The sequence below is a fragment of the Neolamprologus multifasciatus genome, chromosome 16 (genome assembly GCF_963576455.1).
Source record: "Neolamprologus multifasciatus chromosome 16, fNeoMul1.2, whole genome shotgun sequence".
In the NCBI taxonomy this organism is placed as follows: Eukaryota; Metazoa; Chordata; class Actinopteri; order Cichliformes; family Cichlidae; genus Neolamprologus; species Neolamprologus multifasciatus.
This window is the reverse complement of record NC_140454.1, coordinates 11,375,171-11,393,527: the sequence shown is the minus strand read 5'-3', so window position 1 is coordinate 11,393,527 and position 18,357 is coordinate 11,375,171. Positions and strand designations below refer to the sequence as shown.

Here is an 18,357-nt window from a genome sequence, read left to right as displayed (position 1 = left end):
TGTCCCTCCTCTTGCATTTATCCATGGCTAGTGCTAACAACAGCAGACTCCTGTGACTGCAAGGGCTTGTTACAAGTTGTTACTGCTTGTGATAGTGCAGCAGCAGTAGCCGCGACAGCTAACATGTTAGTTACAGTTTTTTCTGATTGCTTAAGCACATTTTTTGTAACTATTGGCTATTTTTGCAAAACTCTACACACAAATAAGAAAACCTGTCACCCAATTATCAAAACATTGTAGTTCTCTTGCAAAAGCGAACACAGCTAGATTAACTCTTCACACCTTCGTAAAAATGGTGTTTTCGTATCAAACAGTACACACAAGCCATCATCTACTAAGCACACAATGCGCCAACTGCACACTGATGGTATGAATACAAAACACATCTGGCTTTTGCTTTCTCTGTGCACAAGCTAGGCCATGTCAGTTTGAGCTCATACTTTTGTCATAGGTCTGTAAACATGGAGGGATCCAAACTTCAAGTACTGGTGTTTATTTACACACATCAAAACAAACACAAGTGTTTATTTCCAAGTATAGGATTATTTGCAATCGCCATATTGACTATATGGGTTTCTTGGTCTGCAGTGAACAGGCTTCCTCTGCCCCCAGCATCTGGTCGTCTAGCAATTCTGTAAAGTAACAATTTCAGTATTTTTACATCTATGGTATTGTTGTGTTTCTCATTAGCATATGGCAGTGCTACAAATCTTAGTGCAAAGTGACTGTACTAACCGATTCTCATTTCAAAATGTCCTTATGATGCTTGCTACAGTGTAGCGGCTCGAGTTAGGCTGAACCCGTCGACCAGCTTCCCTCAGGGTCATTCCACGGTTGATTACATGGTCCACTATTGTAGCTCTGATGTCATCAGCAATTCTATTTCTTACTCTTCTTACCCTTCCTCTGCCCCCTCCTCGTCCTCTTCCCCCCTCCTCGTCCTCCTCTCCCCCCTCCTCGTCCTCCTCTTGTTCCTCCTTGTCCTTGTCGTCCTCTTCATCCTACTTCTTCACCTCCACGTCCTCTTCCTCGGCCTCCTCTACTTCTCACTCTTCCTGCTCCCTCCATTGTACTCCACACACAGAGCTTACCTGTATTATAGTGCTTGGGCTGATTGCAAAGTGAACTAATTATCTAAAAAAGTTTTTACATGTGACAGTGTGCCAGACAGTTGGCAAAATAGTGTAAATAATAGCCATAAATGTGTATAGTTTTGCTAGGAGTGTGTTGATCATTTGGAAATTGAGTGTAAAGCAGTGAGTTGTGTTTACAGTTCTGCAAAAAGAGTGCTGTGCAGTGGATTGTAGCTACAGGTTTTCAAAGTGTGTGTTACAAAATGGCAAACTGAGTGCAAAGCAGTGTTTGTGCTTTTAGTTTTGCAAACTCAGTGAGTGGTTTTGCTATAAGTATTAATAGTTTTAGAAAATGTGCTATAAGAATCACAGTTAGGGTTTAAGCATTCAGAAAAAACTGTAATTTTACACATTTTGCTTCATTTCGTTTTATTTTTAGCCCTGGTTTCAATACACAGCTGCCTTAACTGAAAAACAGCTTTCCCACATAGCATTGACTGAAGTTCAGCACAACAGTCCCCTCTAGTGGAAGCGCTTATGGTTACGGTTTAAGAGGTGCCAGATTATACATACAACAAACCAACATGAGCTTTAAAGATTTTCAGTTTCAAAGCAAAGCAGCAGTTCACCAAAATTATTTAAAAGTATACTCTCTTATACTCTGTTGTGTTCTATCTTAAATGAACTTTTTATGGCTTTCACTCGTTGCATTTCTCCATGTTCCTTCGTCGCTTGTCTTCATGTTCCGTGTTCCCCGTCTCAGGTTGTAATGTATGGGCTCAAAATGTGGTCATAAGTTGTACTTGTAAATCAGGATTTGTATGTGTGAAAAGAATTTGTGTGTGTGTTATGTGTGATGTTTGAAACATCACTAATGTCACATAACTTTGCCAACATGTGTCCAACAGTAATGTTTTAATGTTCTTCATTATTAAACATTCGCACATAAATAAGTGACATATTCAGTACTTACTTTTGACAGTTCACTCTTGGGCCGCTTCCTTCTGCCGTATTTTGCGGCAAAATTATCCACACCCAAATGAATTGTGGGATATATGGGACCACGAAGCGTGCACAGGACCGCGCTTGATATTTGGGGAAATCAACGGCGCATTTGGAGTACGCATTTGTTTTGGTTTTTTCCAAACCTTTATTTAAACATCAGTTTGGTCTCCAATTATCAATCATTAATAGGTCGTTATTAGGCTTCGGAATCAACGTCGTCAAACCTTGATTCATCGTAGTGGGAAGTTGTTGGTTTCCTATGCTTTCTGCAAATACCTCAAGAAGAAAGGGAGACAACTCTTCAGAAAAAGTTTTATATAATTCAGCAGTAAGACCATCCGTACCTGGAGATTGGGCAATTGGGCTATTTATTAATAGCCCAATTGCATTTTTAACTTCTTCTAATGAAATGGGTTGATCACACAATATCGAATCTTCTTGGCTGATAGATTTAACATTCAGCGATTCTAAGAGGTGATCTGTAGCTTCCTGAGAAAATGTAGAGCTATAAAGTTCCTTATAGAAATGACTACAATGTTTAGAGATTAATCTGTAATCCTCTGTTATAACCCCATTTATCATTAATTTGCTAATATTATTTATGCTTGAGTGTTTCTTTTCTAAACTGAAGAAATAATGGGAATTACGCTCACCTTCTTCAAGCCATTTTGATCTTGATCTGATAAAGGCTCCTTTTGCTTTGTCTGAGTATAAACGATCTAATTTATCTTGTAATTTAGCAAGGCTCAATTTATCCTCTTCAGTTAAAGTGTCAATTTGTTTATTAGATAACTGTGTAATTTGAGAGATTATATTTTCTTCCTCTAACCTTTTGGATTCCACATTAAGGCTGCCAAACTTCCTTAAATATTTGCCAATTTCAAATTTTAATAATCCCTAGTTATTTCCATACTTTAAATCTTCTTGAGCTATAGACCAAAGGTTTGAGATCAAATCTTTAAGATCCTTTTTCACATCGTCTTTCTGTAATAATGAGCTGTTGAGTTTCCAATATGTAAATTTAACAACAGAAGAATTAGAGAGAGAAGTTAGATTTATTTTAATATATATGGCTTTAAGATCTGTTGCTGGAGAAGGCCATGCACCTACATCTATGCTATCTCATATGGAAAAGAAATAGTAAAAACATATATGATTTACTCATGAAAGTGGCCACTTTCTCATTACTTTCATATATATTTTTTAGTAAGTATTCAAAACATACAAGTTTCATTATATAATTTTTCAAGGGATCTTATATGTGTTTCCACTCTTGTATGCTTTTCATACAAGTTTCATTGTCACGATCCTGGGTCTTATGACCCAGTGTTTTGAGTTTTAGTTCTTTTGATGTTTATAGTGTATGTTTAAGCTTATTAGGTTTCCTATGTTCATTTGCTTATTAGCTCCCCCTTGTGTTTTCAACCCCTGTGAAGTCTCCCTTGCCCTTCGTGTGTTTCATGTCTGTGTGTCTTATGTTGTCATGTCTGCCTCTCATCTTTCCTGTTTTATTTTGAAGAGGTCTTGTGTTCCTGTGTTCATCGTGTTTAGTTTTACTCTTCCACTGTGACATCGTTATGTTCATGTGTGTCAGCTGTCCCCCATGTGTTCCCACTTCTCTCATTAGCCTCCTGTGTGTATTTAGTCTGTGCGTTCTCATTCGGTCTTTGTTGGATCGTCTGTGTTGTTCCCATGCCAAGTCCTGCGTTCAGGTTTTCATATATATATATATATATATATATACTCATCTTCATTGCCATGTTTAGAGTTTTGTTTGTTTTTCTGTTTGCCAGGGTTTTTCATAGTTCGTGCTTCCTTTCTAGTTTACCCAGTTTAGGTTATTGCTTAGTTTGCATTGTTTTTGCCCTTTTATTTTGTACCGCTCTGTCTGCCTTAATAAACAGCTCATCAGTTAAGTTTGAGTTTTAGAATGTCTGCACCTGGGTCCACTCTTCACACTCCACGCAGTTTGCCTCGGCAAACTGTGACATTCATACAAGACAGATACAAACCTTATAAGATTTATATATATCTTTTCCATATAGGATTGCTGTCAAAACTCTCTGAAACTAACCAAAAGTCTATCCTTTAATGTCTCGAGGTAGAATTGTTGCACCAAGTAAACATTTTGGACTGAGGATATTTGAATCTCCAAATGTCTGTGAGTTTAAGGCGTACCATAACAGCTTTCAATGTAGTATTAATTCTGTTCGAATGTCCTGGAGGAAATGTATCTAATTCAGCATCCATAATACAGTTAAAGTCTCCACCTAGTAATAATTTTGCATTTGGAAATTTATTTACCCAGCTAGATTTTTTTTTTCAATCGTCCAAAATAAATCATCATTTTCTAGTTTTGTGTTAAACCCATATATATTAGTTACAATTAAAACTAAATCATTATATTTTGTAACTTGATATATGTAATGACCTGCAGAATCACATTCTGTATGTAAACCATCCCCATTATATCTGTTTTTTAGGATTGATACCCCTGCTGATCGTTCAGTTCCATGAGATAACCATATAGAATTTCCCCATTGAGAACGCCAAAAATGAACATCATTGATAGTAGAGTGAGATTCTTGTAAAAACACAAAGTCAGATTTAAGTCGCTTTGCTTAAAGAAAAGTGGCTTTACGTTTTAAGTTGTTACGAAGACCCCTAGCATTAATAGAAACAAAGAAGAAAGAACACAAAATGACAAAGAAAAGATAATATATGGATTGAAATGTAAATCGAACTAAACTCAGTGTTAGGTTAAACTTTTTAACCTAACACTGAGATCAGCACTAAAATATGAAAATGTTCGCAGTATACAGTATATATATAAATAAACTTTAGACGCCTAATAAAACCGTAACAAAAAAAAAGTGTTTTATCTATTTAACCATAAGTTTGTTTTTTGCTAACATCAAAGAGCAATTTAGACAGCCAAACATGACTACAGATATCAGGCACATCAATATAAAGAACACCTTGTAAACAAACCTGAGAACTGAGGGTCAGGAATATCAAAGAGATTATGTGTGAATTTCAGTACCATTTACGAAGCCTCAACCTCCAACAAAGTACCGGTAAGCAGATTTCCCTTCTTCACGTGCTTTCTTTGAAATGGGCCACAGCTTCAGTCTTTTTTCTTTGTCATCTCTCGTCAGGTCTTCAGTGAACAGCAGATGATTATTTTGAAGGAAAGTATTGTTCTTGGCAGCTTTCCACACCGCATCACGAATTCTCCTTGAGATAAACCGGATGATGATTCCTCTGGGTCTCGGGTCATTTTGTTTTGGTTTCCCCACTCGATGAGCGATGTCTAAGACCTCTGGAAGCTTTTCCTTTTTTGCTGGCAGAACCGTTTGGCATATCTCAATCTTCTTTCTCCAACTCCGGTACCCCATACAGTCCCAGGTTCCAACGGCGGTTATAGCGTTCAACTTCAGAGATGCGTTCATCACATTTCTGTGTAAGCCTTTCGTTTTTCTCAACCCTCTTCTCAATGACCATAATCTTATCACTTATGTCCTTTAATTCCGTACGAACTGTTCCTACCATTTCTTCAATGGCGTCACTTCTGGTGTTGATCAGATTCAGGCACGTGCAGAGGGGGGGGGCTAGAGGGGCTTGAGCACCCGCCCCTTTCCTGATGGGTGCCCAAAGTGCCCTTTTGTTGAGGCAACTTTTTTTTTTTTAAATTTTTTAATGTGTGTGCGTGCGGAGTCCTGTCTGGGCCCCTCAACAATAATATTTAACTATTAATCACAGTTTTGCTAAATAAAAGGATCTGGCTTGCATCAGTCACATGATCACATTTAACCAATGGTCGCCCTTGACGGCAGAACTCGCTGGTTACGAGCTCACAAAGAGCACGCGCATTTTTTGTGGTCCGGAGCTGTAGGAGAAACACAAGTTAACTCAGAGACACAGACTGATGCGACAAAACCAGTAAGTAGGTGTACAGCGTACACTGTAGTGTGTAGCACACAGGAGTATTAGCTTATTACGTATACGTTGGTAAGCTGTCTTGTGGCAACTAACGCACTGAAACAAACGAGCGTGCTGCGTGTGCAACAGCGCGACAAACATTACCTGTCCTTTTATTAACTGCACAAGTAGCGCTGGTCATAGCTGCTGGCTCACTGGGTAAGGCTGTCATGGGTCTGTAGCTCTGTCACCGTTTTAGGGAACATATTTAGTTTTAAAGTAAGTTACAGGGCTTTTCCTGCCTTTCTGGAGGGATTATATTTCACTAAAAACGATCTAATATGCATGTCCACATAATTATGCATTATTATAATATTTTAAAAAACACACGCTGCATTTTAAAGAACATACATTAAGAAGCAGATTATATTAGATTTATATTTTAAATAAGACAAAATTTGGATTTTACAGCAGTAAAATTATTGTATCTCTACAGTTTAAAAATGTAATAAGCTTTCTGCCTGCACAGAGTGGATAGTGAAACAAATGGAATCATCATAAATACATTGTTTCATATTTATTACTTCCCCCTCCTCATTGCTTTATTATTGTAGCTCTAGTAATAAATAATAATGTAAGGATTCTGGATCAGCACCATGATGCCCATAGTATATACAGTATTCTGAAGAAGGTCTAAAATGTCACTGTGTGCGCGTGCACGTGTTTGTTTTATGTATATGGATTTTTTTTTTATATTATTACTCATGATATAACATTGGCTGGTAAGGACATGAGGAGGAAACAGTAGAGCTGTGTGAGGCTACTAAAGGCAGTGCTATAACATTTTTCTGTCATCATTTTATTATAGATTAAGTGCAAGATTTGTTAGGTGTGGATAATTAGATTATAGTTTATTGCAATAGCAAGTTGTGCCTTGTTCTCAGATAGACAGCAAGTGGAGAGTGATATATGAAAAGATGGGATGGAAGGAAGAAGAGAAGGACAGAGTGATTCACAGGCAGAGCCTAAATTATTTCTCACAGTTTTTTGTTGCCTTATGGTTCCAAGCGCTGTCACCAATCTTTGCATTTTGTTATTATCTCATGATACTTGTTTAATCAGCTACCATCTCTCCTATGGACTTTTTAATGTCTACAGTCTCAAATCAACACAGCCCTGCCCTTCCCATATTAGATTCTTGATGAATGTGTGTTGCTGTTATTCAGCCTGGTTCAATGTGCCCCTTTTTAACTTTGAGCACCTGCCCCTTTAAACCTCTCTGCACGGCCCTGATCAGATTGATCAAAGTGTTGACCGCATCAGCTTTCAGGGAGTCGCCATCAGAGTGACTTGTAGACAATGTTGATTTTTTAGCCACTGGAGGTTTGGAAGGCGTAACTGGTAGTGGTCGAAATTCTTTTTCAACCATCTGCTGACACTCCATTTCTTTCATGTAGCTATGGTCGCTAGCTAGCATGCTAGTTGCATGTGGTTTGCCCGAGTTACTCAGTCTTTTCTGAGCAGATTTTGACATGTTGTTGTTATTAAATTTGGATTCAGATTTAGCAGGTTTAGTGTGCTGATCTTCAAAAAAGTCTTGGAAGCTAGAAAGATGTCAAATAGGTGCTATAAAACTGCTTTATATCTTTCTAGTGCTGAGAGCTCGAAAAAATACTCCTCTTCACGCCGCAATCTTGCTCGGCCGCCCTAGGAGTACGCATTTGAAGTACACTTCGAATTGGGACAGCCATTGTCGCGTGGCGGTGACGTAATCACACTCAAAATGCATACTTCAAGCGTGCAGTCTCTTAATTGGGACACAGCCACTGTCATCTCATTGGAGGGCCTCTTTAGTGACAAACAGGGAGTGACAAACAGGGGAGAAACGAGACACCTGGCCGGATAGGTCATGAGAGGGTGAAGACGCTTGTGCCAGCAGCTCCTGCACCTGATTTGATGAAATTGCGATAATCATCAAAGTAATACAAAGTAATACATTTTTCTCCTACAAAGTAATACAGGGGTTGTGAAGAATTCATTCTTCTCCAAATGCCACCAAAAAAACCAAATCCGAAGCAAGCGGCGACCGAAACGACCAACTTTGGCGTGGCCTCGGCTGAAAATGACGGCGTTAAAACCGGCACACCAGTCATCTCCGCATTTGAGGAGTATTCACAAGGTAACAAACAAGTGCTGTCAGCGATTGCTTCTTTGGACCCCAAGATCACTCAAATGAAAGCAGACATTTGTGATACCCTACGCAGGGAAATTGCAACGCTGAGGGCTCAAAATGATGAGGCCATCTCAGCTTTGAGAACCGTAATGGAAAACCATAATGTCCAGCTGAAAGATTTATCAGAATCGGCGACAAATACTTCAAACTCCGTGGTGAAATTAGAAGAAAAAGTCAAACAACTTTCTAACAAAGTGGAACAATTGTCTGAAAAATGCATTGACTTGGAAGGGCGCTCAAAGAGGAACAATATAAGGATAGCCGGGGTACCTGAAGGCAGAGAAAATGGTCAGCGTGTTAGAGATTTTGTGGCAAAGCTGTTACAAGATCTATTGGACCTGGATGAAACTCCGTTGTTGGACCGAGCACACAGAGCCCTGCGAGCGACCCCAGAAGATGAAGCCCCGCCACGACACTTGATTGCGAGGATACATTACTGCCACACCATGGAAGAAATACTACAAAAAGTCTCTACCAGAAAGAATCTGAAGCTTGGAGATATTCGCGTTCAGATTTTCCGCAATCTACCTCAGGCAGTGGTAAAACGACATGCTGCGTTTACTCCAGTAAGAAACCTGCTTCGAGACCAACCCGGACTCACATATGGACTTCTATACCCCGCTAAACTCAGGGTGACATACAATGGAACGGAGCTGGTATTTACGGATCCTAACGAAGCACACCGCTACGCACAAGAAAAATTTGGATCTTAAAAAGGACGGCATAAGGTAGACAAATCAGAGCTCAGCCTCTGGCCTAGTGTCACATATTTACTTTGATGTAAAGAGACTATAACTTGTTATGGAGCTACGTTGGATAGAGGAAGTTTTGAGATAAAGTATTTTGGTAAGCTCAGTTTTTGTTATAGCATCCCCCCTAGATTTTTTGTTTTCATTTTTGTTTTTTCATCTGGGTATGCACGGTTGGGGATGCATCGCTTACGTATTTGTACATGGGTAGGGCGGTGGGGGGTGGGGCCCATATCTTGACTGCATAAGTATGGAAAGTACTAGAATTAAGCCGCCTTAATTTATTTAAATGCAAGACAATGGAAATGTAAAGAATGTGGATTTAACCTTTTGTACATGGAATGTAAAAGGTGTAAATGAGCCTGTTAAGAGAGGCAAAGTGTTATCACACTTGAAATCTCTTAAAGCGGATATTATTTTTTTACAAGAAACTCATCTGAAAAATGCAGCTCACAATAAACTTAGGTGTAGATGGATTAAACAGGTGTATTATTCAACATTTTCCGCTAAAACTAGAGGGGTAGCGATATTAATTAAGAAAGATACCCCGTTCAAACATACTTCCACCATAGCTGACAAGAATGGTAGATATGTATTAGTGACCGGGGAGCTGCACGCTACTCCGATTATCCTACTGAACATTTATGGGCCTAACCATGATGATCCAGAGTTCTACAGAAAGGTTTTCAGCTTAATTCCGGATATACCTAATGGTAATTTAATAATTGGAGGTGATTTCAATTTAGTGTTAGACCCATACTTAGATAAATCCCTCTCCAAAAGAACTACACCGTGTAAAGGTAGCAACTTTATCAAAACATACATGAACAATATGAAACTCTGTGATGTGTGGAGAACTTTAAATCCATCAGGCAGAGAGTATTCCTTCCACTCCCCTGCACATAAGTTATTCAAGGATTGACTACTTTTTGGTGGACGGAAAAATGCTCTCCCTAGTTCGTAATGTAACCTACCACAATATTATTATTTCTGATCATTGCCCTGTCACATGCTCCTTCACACTTAGTAATCTCACTAAAGCATACAGGAATTGGAGATTCGACCCACAACTACTGAGCGATTTAAAATTTCAACAGTATATAAGTTCTCAGACCTCTTTATTCTTCGATATAAACGATAATGCCGAGACCTCACCGGACATATTATGGGAAACGTTTAAAGCTTATATTAGGGGGTCCATAATATCATATCAAGCTTCACGGAATAAAAATAATAAACTAGAACAGTTAAAATTAGAAAAAATAATCCATGATTTGGACGCTAACAATGCAAAGGCTCCCTCTTTAGATAAGTACAACACTATCTGTGCATTAAAATACAAACTAAACCAGATATTAACTAGCAATATTAATAGAATGTTCATTTTTGTGAGACAGAAGTATTTTGAATTTGGGGATAAACCACACAAGTTGTTAGCTAGACAACTAAAGAAGTTAGAAAATGACAGAACGATTAACAAAATTAGATCATGTAATGGAAACCTGGTTACACATAAAGATATTAATGATAACTTTAGACAGTTTTATGAATCTCTTTATACCTCTCATCTAACTGCAGGGCCTAAAGATATGCAGGATTTTTTAGATAAGTGTGATCTTCCTGTGTTAGATCAGGCGAATTGCAATATTTTGAATGTCAAGATTACAACTGAAGAAATCATTAAATCTATTGATTTATTAAAAAATGACAAGAGTCCATGTAGTGGAGATATCAAAGATAGGCACGGCTGTGGCACTGATTCAGTTTTGAGCACTACGGTCACCCCGGTGTGTCAGCCAGAACACCACTTAAGGCCAAGTTGTCCAAGAGTATGAAAGAAGGAGGGAGCTTGAGGTTCCGTTTGAGGCACTTTATTGTCACCACTCAATGTCTGGGCTGTAAACACAGCGGGTGTACATAGGTGTGTGTCCGTGTGTGTGTGTGGTTTCCTACAAAGGAAATAAACAAGAGAAAATAACAATAACAGCTAACCTGTTACAGCTAACCCCTCTTTCCTTCCATCTTGTACAGACGGAGCTTTCAACGCGTGGCAAGAATTGGGAATTTGTAAACTAAAAGACTTATACTCAAATGATACCTTCATGTCATTTCAACAATTAAAAGATAAATTTGGATTACCGCATAGCCATTTTTTTTTTAGATATCTTCAATTACGAAACTATATCCGTACATATCTGCCGCAGTTTGAAAACATGCCGTCTGACTTTTTGGATAGATGCCTTAGTGATAGACGGGGGTCTGAACAGAGAATTTCACTATTCTATAACTCAATACAGGAGATGAGTATACCTTCAACTTTCTCAATTAAAGAGGAGTGGGAAAAGGAATTTGGGATCCCCCTGTCAGAAGATTTTTGGCAGGAGGTCTTACGCAACATAAACACGCCTTTTATTAATTCCCGTCACTGTTTAATTCAATACAAAATTATACACAGGTTACACTACTCAAGGAAAGACTTCACAAAATGTACCCAGACTGCTCCCCCCTCTGTGAAAAATGTATGATACATTATGGAAATCTGTTACATTGTTTTGCACTTTGTCCAAGGCTTCAGGGTTTTTGGTGTGACATTTTTACTTACTTGTCTAATATTTTTAAGAATAAGATTGAGCCAAATCCGATAGTAATTATCTTTGGGATCTCCAAAGAAACACAAAATTTACAACACTCTCAAAAAAGGTTTATGTTATATGCATTGATTATTGCAAAGAAACTGATCCTGCAGCTTTGGAAAGGCAAAGCTGTGTACGTGTAGACGTGTATTAAAGACGTGGCTTACAGAACTTACAAATACTCTTCATCTTGAAAAAATAAGATATACCATGAATGATAATGTAAAAGACTTTGAATTAATCTGGCACCCTTTACTTATATACCTTGGGAAAATATAAACTTTCCTTTTTTCTGGCAGTCGGGGGATTGGGGCCCATAGTGTTTTTGTTTTTTTTCGTTGTTTTGTTGTTGTTGTTGTTTATTTGTCTGTTTTGTTAGCTTAGAGAAAAAAGGGGCATACGCTCTATCAATTTGTAACAACCATGATACTTGCTCCTAATAATAAAAGATATTTGAGAAAGAAACGAGACACCTGCAGTAACAACACAGATGAAAACAATGTTCAAATCAGGGGAAAACAGATGCAAGAATTAAAACTCATGCAGGTCAGAAACAGACATTTGTTTCAAAGTAAAACAGTAATTAAGGAAAATAATGAACACAGACATGACTATAAACACTCAACTACAAAGAAATATGAATCAGGGAGGAACTGAGAAACCCTGCAGGAAGTAAAACTAGACTTGAGTCTTGAAACAAATATAAGGATCACAAACTGACAGTTACCACTAGAACAACCATAAAGTCAAAACAGAAACACTCAATAAAAATAATAATAATGATAATAAAAACAATATCACAAGAAAAAAAAGAACAAAAACAAAAATTCAAACAGTAGAATAAAAATCAAACAGAAACCCAAAACTTAACCACTTATATATGAACAAAAAATTATATATAGACCTTTTAGGATAAAACTGAAATACAGAAGTACAATTATTGTAATCAAAGAAAAAACTGCAAAACATTGATGAATAGATCATCTTTCTGAATCAGTTGTTTTCTGGAACTTTTTCACAGATCCAATGATTAGAAAATGAACATGGAAGATCATTCCAAGATTTTTTTTCATCACTTGTGGCAGAAACACAGTCCTCTTGTCCACCATTATTAGGCTCATCTCTTGCCCAGTACCTACCAGGTCAGCGACAGCAACATTATCTTATTATTATTAAGAATTATACAGTGTATATATATTATACACTGTACATTAAGATCACCAAATTTCAAATAACAATAACATTTTTCTTTTCAGGTGGTTTTTAAACAGGCTTGCATAAAGTGTGCAGATGGCAAAACACACCAGCTCTGAACACAAGAATTGTTGTTGTTTTGACTGATATAATAACTTCTTTTGCTCCCACTTGGCCAAAACAAGTCATTAGCACACATCTTTATGCTATTAGCAGTCAACCACTGACATGTAAGCCTTTGTGTTTATATCTGCATGCATCTGTGGATTTAAAAAATTTCCTATGTAAAGAAATAAACTGAACCAAAGTGAAGACTTACGTCAGAATCTGTGGAGTCCCATCTACCCATTTCCATGATCCCTCCTGCTCTTTGTCATTTAAACCAATCCAAACTTCTTCTGTGGTGACCGTAGAGAGGAAGTTCTGTTTAATATGAAGAAAAATCTTTTTATTTTACTTTAAAACCACAATTTTAGTCTATGCCAGGGGTCGGCAACTGCATGCAGCTCTTTAGTCCTTATAGTGCGGCTCCGCATGGTTTGGAAAAGTTCTTTTTTAACTTGTAGTTCTAAATTGGAAATTACTGTGATATTGAAATATAAATATAAAATTATATTCTATTATTTTTTCATCGCTCAAAATAAGCGTCACACTGGCGGAAGCCAGTATACCCGCCGAAACGCCGTGCATTTATCGAGACTTTCAACCCCAGGTAGGCCAATTATGGATCTTCGGATCCACATTATGTCAGCAGCTATTCTCCACCGTGAACTATGTTAAAAAAAAAAAACCGCTCACGCCTCACAGATGACAGCTTACAGTCCTGCGTAAAGATGAAAGTGACTTCGTACAGCCCTGATCTGCAGATGCTGTGCGCAGAGGTTCGGGACGATAAGTCTTATTGTAAACATACCACGGCAGACCCGACGATGTTTGTATGAACACGCTTTTCAGCATGTCTTTATTGACCAGTTTTTACACACGGTTGCTGTACGCTTACAGCCGGCTGTAGCTTTGCAGCTCACAGCCCGACACATACCAACACAACAGCAGAGCGAGCACAGACGTAAAGGCGGCGAGGCGTGATTGCGGGTCAGGCTCAGGTCCGTCCGCCTCCCCTGCAGCGGCGCTCCGCCACACATATTAACCAAGTAAAATACATATTTAGGCAGAATTTTGCAAATACCTATTCTTCATTTTTTAGCAGCATAGTGCTTTTTTCCAGTTATTTTTTAAAAGTCAGGTCAAGGCTCCAAAATCCCAAAGGCGATATAAGGGTGGCGGCTCACAACAGTTTTTGTTTGCTGGATCATTTTAGTTCAGCTGGGTGTCTTTCCTTTTGTTATATTTCTTTAAGAGTTCAAAATGTGTTAATTACATAAATAAAATGTAATTTTCTCTGTAGCACTTCATGGATTTCATAAGCAACATACCCAAGTTGTTCACACAAAGCATAAAGGTAAAAAACGATATATACAGTCAGGGCCGTGCAGAGAGGTTTAAAGGGGCGGGTGCTCAAAGTTAAAAAGGGGCACATTGAACCAGGCTGAATAACAGCAACACACATTCATCAAGAATCTAATATGGGAAGGGCAGGGCTGTGTTGATTTGAGACTGTAGACATTAAAAAGTCCATAGGAGAGATGGTAGCTGATTAAACAAGTATCATGAGATAATAACAAAATGCAAAGATTGGTGACAGCGCTTGGAACCATAAGGCAACAAAAAACTGTGAGAAATAATTTAGGCTCTGCCTGTGAATCACTCTGTCCTTCTCTTCTTCCTTCCATCCCATCTTTTCATATATCACTCTCCACTTGCTGTCTATCTGAGAACAAGGCACAACTTGCTATTGCAATAAACTATAATCTAATTATCCACACCTAACAAATCTTGCACTTAATCTATAATAAAATGATGACAGAAAAATGTTATAGCACTGCCTTTAGTAGCCTCACACAGCTCCTACTGTTTCCTCCTCATGTCCTTACCAGCCAATGTTATATCATGAGTAATAATATAAAAAAAAAAATCCATATACATAAAACAAACACGTGCACGCGCACACAGTGACATTTTAGACCTTCTTCAGAATACTGTATATACTATGGGCATCATGGTGCTGATCCAGAATCCTTACATTATTATTTATTACTAGAGCTACAATAATAAAGCAATGAGGAGGGGGAAGTAATAAATATGAAACAATGTATTTATGATGATTCCATTTGTTTCACTATCCACTCTGTGCAGGCAGAAAGCTTATTACATTTTAAACTGTAGAGATACAATAATTTTACTGCTGTAAAATCCAAATTTTGTCTTATTTAAAATATAAATCTAATATAATCTGCTTCTTAATGTATGTTCTTTAAAATGCAGCGTGTGTTTTTTAAAATATTATAATAATGCATAATTATGTGGACATGCATATTAGATCGTTTTAGTGAAATATAATCCCTCCAGAAAGGCAGGAAAAGCCCTGTAACTTACTTTAAAACTAAATATGTTCCCTAAAACGGTGACAGAGCTACAGACCCATGACAGCCTTACCCAGTGAGCCAGCAGCTATGACCAGCGCTACTTGTGCAGTTAATAAAAGGACAGGTAATGTTTGTCGCGCTGTTGCACACGCAGCACGCTCGTTTGTTTCAGTGCGTTAGTTGCCACAAGACAGCTTACCAACGTATACGTAATAAGCTAATACTCCTGTGTGCTACACACTACAGTGTACGCTGTACACCTACTTACTGGTATTGTCGCATCAGTCTGTGTCTCTGAGTTAACTTGTGTTTCTCCTACAGCTCCGGACCGCAAAAAATGCACGTGCTCTTTGTGAGCTCGTTCCCAGCTCGTAACCAGCGAGTTCTGCCGTCAAGGGCGACCATTGGTTAAATGTGATCATGTGACTGATGCAAGCCAGATCCTTTTATTTAGCAAAACTGTGATTAATAGTTAAATATTATTGTTGAGGGGCCCAGACAGGACTCCGCACGCACACACACATTAAAAATTTTTTAAAAAAAAAAAGTTGCCTCAACAAAAGGGCACTTTGGGCACCCATCAGGAAAGGGGCGGGTGCTCAAGCCCCTCTAGCCCCCCCCCCCCCTGCACGTGCCTGTTACAGTGTTATCTTCATTTTAGATGTCAAAAAGTATTTGCGGCTCCCAGTGTTTTCTTTTGCGTGGAAACAGGGACGATTTTAGCCCATTTTGGGGGTGCTGAAATGAATCAAAGCACCCCCAAAGATTTCTTGCTTCTTTTTTTTTTTGACAATATTTGCTGTTTGTGTGACACACTACTAAAATATAACAAGCATACAGTACATAGGTTGAGACGTAACATTTTAACAGTAAAAGTATAGATAACCCCCCTCCCAAAATGGTTTGTTCCAGCTCGCTGAGACGCAGCGGAGCGGAGGTGTAAGTGCCTGGCTTAAAACAGGACATGTTAGCTGCATTTAACCTTCAGTTACTCTTCATATAGTTCGTTAGGATTCAGACCATGTTTCTTTTTAGCTAAAAAACATTACACCCAGGTAACCTGCAGTGTTGAAAACGTGTTTTCCAATTATGTTTGCTACCCTACAATCCGTCCTACTCTGTAGTAAATTCAGCGACATTTGACCGCCCTGTTGCTCCCATCGAAAGTTATACAGCCTATTTAAAATCTAAAACTTAAAATTGTCAGTAGCCTGCTGTTGTTACCACTGTTGTGTTTGAAATGGAACGAGAAAATCTGGTTATTTTGTAATTTGTGCCAATATTAAATCCAGGAGCAATTCAGGTAAAAGTGTAAGAACAAATGATCCGTCAATAAAGGATAATGTTGGATCAGTGTTTCAATATTTATATCTTTTATTAGATGTACATGTGGTTTGGTTATTTACCTTGTGGTGAAAACACACTGAGAGAGGACTTTTTTATTAGTGATCTTAATAATATATTTTTTTCACATTAATGTAATTTTTTCATCTAATTGAATACAATCGATTTGTGTATGATTGTCAGTCCAAAGAGGGAGAGAGGAAAGAGGAGAACATGAGGAGAAAGTACAAGTTCAGGAAGAACCAGGTAAGGAAACAGGGAATAGTGACAGGCAAAACAGAACACGTTTAACCGCTTCAGAAATTTGACCAGCAAAAGTGATTTGCCAACTTCAAGGTGAGGCGACATAGGTTAAAATAAAATAAAAAAATCTGCAGAGCCATAGTAGTATCGTCAATAAAGATCTTTTCATACATTGTACCATAGGCAAAGTTTTTTCTAATCAATATTTTGTACATTTGTACATTTCAAGGACTCTATTTTTGGAGTGTATTTTTATATATCTGTATTGTATTATACATACACATTAAAAGTTAATCTCTGTCCAAAACATGCATTCAGTTTACTTCTTACTCACTATGAGCATTATTCATTATTCTCCCCCAGTAATTAAGGTTAGTATGTGTTTTTTTTTTTTATTCCAATCCATTCTTCTTTTGCAACATTTAAATAACCTTTATCAGATTTGATGGTTTTGTTACAGACTTTAAAAAAAAGTGTTTTGCTTTTCTTTCACAAATGTGGGGATTAAATTGTGTTAAAATGTACAAAACAGTGATGTCATGTTTCGTGACGAGGACCCAGGCACAGAGAGACTTGATGAATTTAAGAATCTTATGATTTAATAAAGAAATTTGCTGACTTGCACAGAGATGGTAAAATTATGATGACTGATAACGGCGATGAAGACAACAGATTATGAGGACAGGGAGGAACAGGGGTTTAAACCAAGGAGACAGTCAGAGGGAACTTGGAACAACTGGAGACATTTAGGGATGCAGGGACTGACAGAGACAGGGAAGAAGTCTCATCATGATGAGTAAAGTTTATCTTGCCTGGCTGGGCAGCTCTCTGAGTGCTCAGCACCCCCAAAGCTCTGATCCTAGAATCGCCCCTGCGTGGAAACCAGGTCCAAATGGCTCTTTGGGTGTTAAAGGTTGCAGACCCCTGGTCTATGCAGTGTTAGAGAATTGTGGATCAATATGGTTGTCATTGTGCAAGATGATTAGATAATTAGCAAGAATGCTCCCCTCTGTTTTACACACACACGACCCGATCTGTACTGCGCATGTGCAGGGGTTTTCTTCTTCTTCTGTTCGTTTAAGGCAGTTTACTCCCCAGTGTTCGAGGATACTGCCACCTGCTGACCGAGAGAATGAACCCTATTGTAAACTGAATTGGCGTCATTACAAACGTGTGTTAATTTTGATTTAGTGATAGTCGAGTGTCTTTATGCTTGTCTGTTTGGAGAGGATTGATTGGAATAGTGATGATGATGTCCGCTATCACTGTCAATTGTCAGTAAACACTTCATCTGGCTGATGAATCTTCATGTGACATATTACAAAGTCTGTATTATTAACTCTGTAATTAGGCACCATTCTTATTTTACGGCACTGTTGTTCAATCAGGGAACGCTCTCTGTTGAGGAGAAAAAGCATGAATTTGTTTGTATACGGATTATCCATAGTTTAAATGTCCCGGTAGTCGAAAAGGAGGCAG

General features: G+C 38.2%; 2 protein-coding genes across 3 annotated transcripts in view; both read right to left on the bottom strand.

Moving 5' to 3' along the window:
* Positions 1-18,357, bottom strand: part of LOC146500345 (CD209 antigen-like protein A) — a 231,089-nt gene that overhangs the window by 193,711 nt on the left and 19,021 nt on the right. The window lies entirely within an intron of this gene.
* LOC146500344 (C-type mannose receptor 2-like) overlaps positions 11,937-18,357 on the bottom strand; it is a 39,572-nt gene continuing 33,151 nt past the window's right edge. The window contains exons 6-7 of the mRNA XM_085135254.1: positions 13,128-13,231; positions 11,937-12,749 (exon numbers count right to left, since the gene is read on the bottom strand). Of these exons, the coding sequence (XP_084991380.1) occupies positions 12,608-12,749; positions 13,128-13,231 (246 nt within the window). The 3' untranslated portion in view covers positions 11,937-12,607. The remainder of the gene's footprint in view (positions 12,750-13,127; positions 13,232-18,357) is intronic.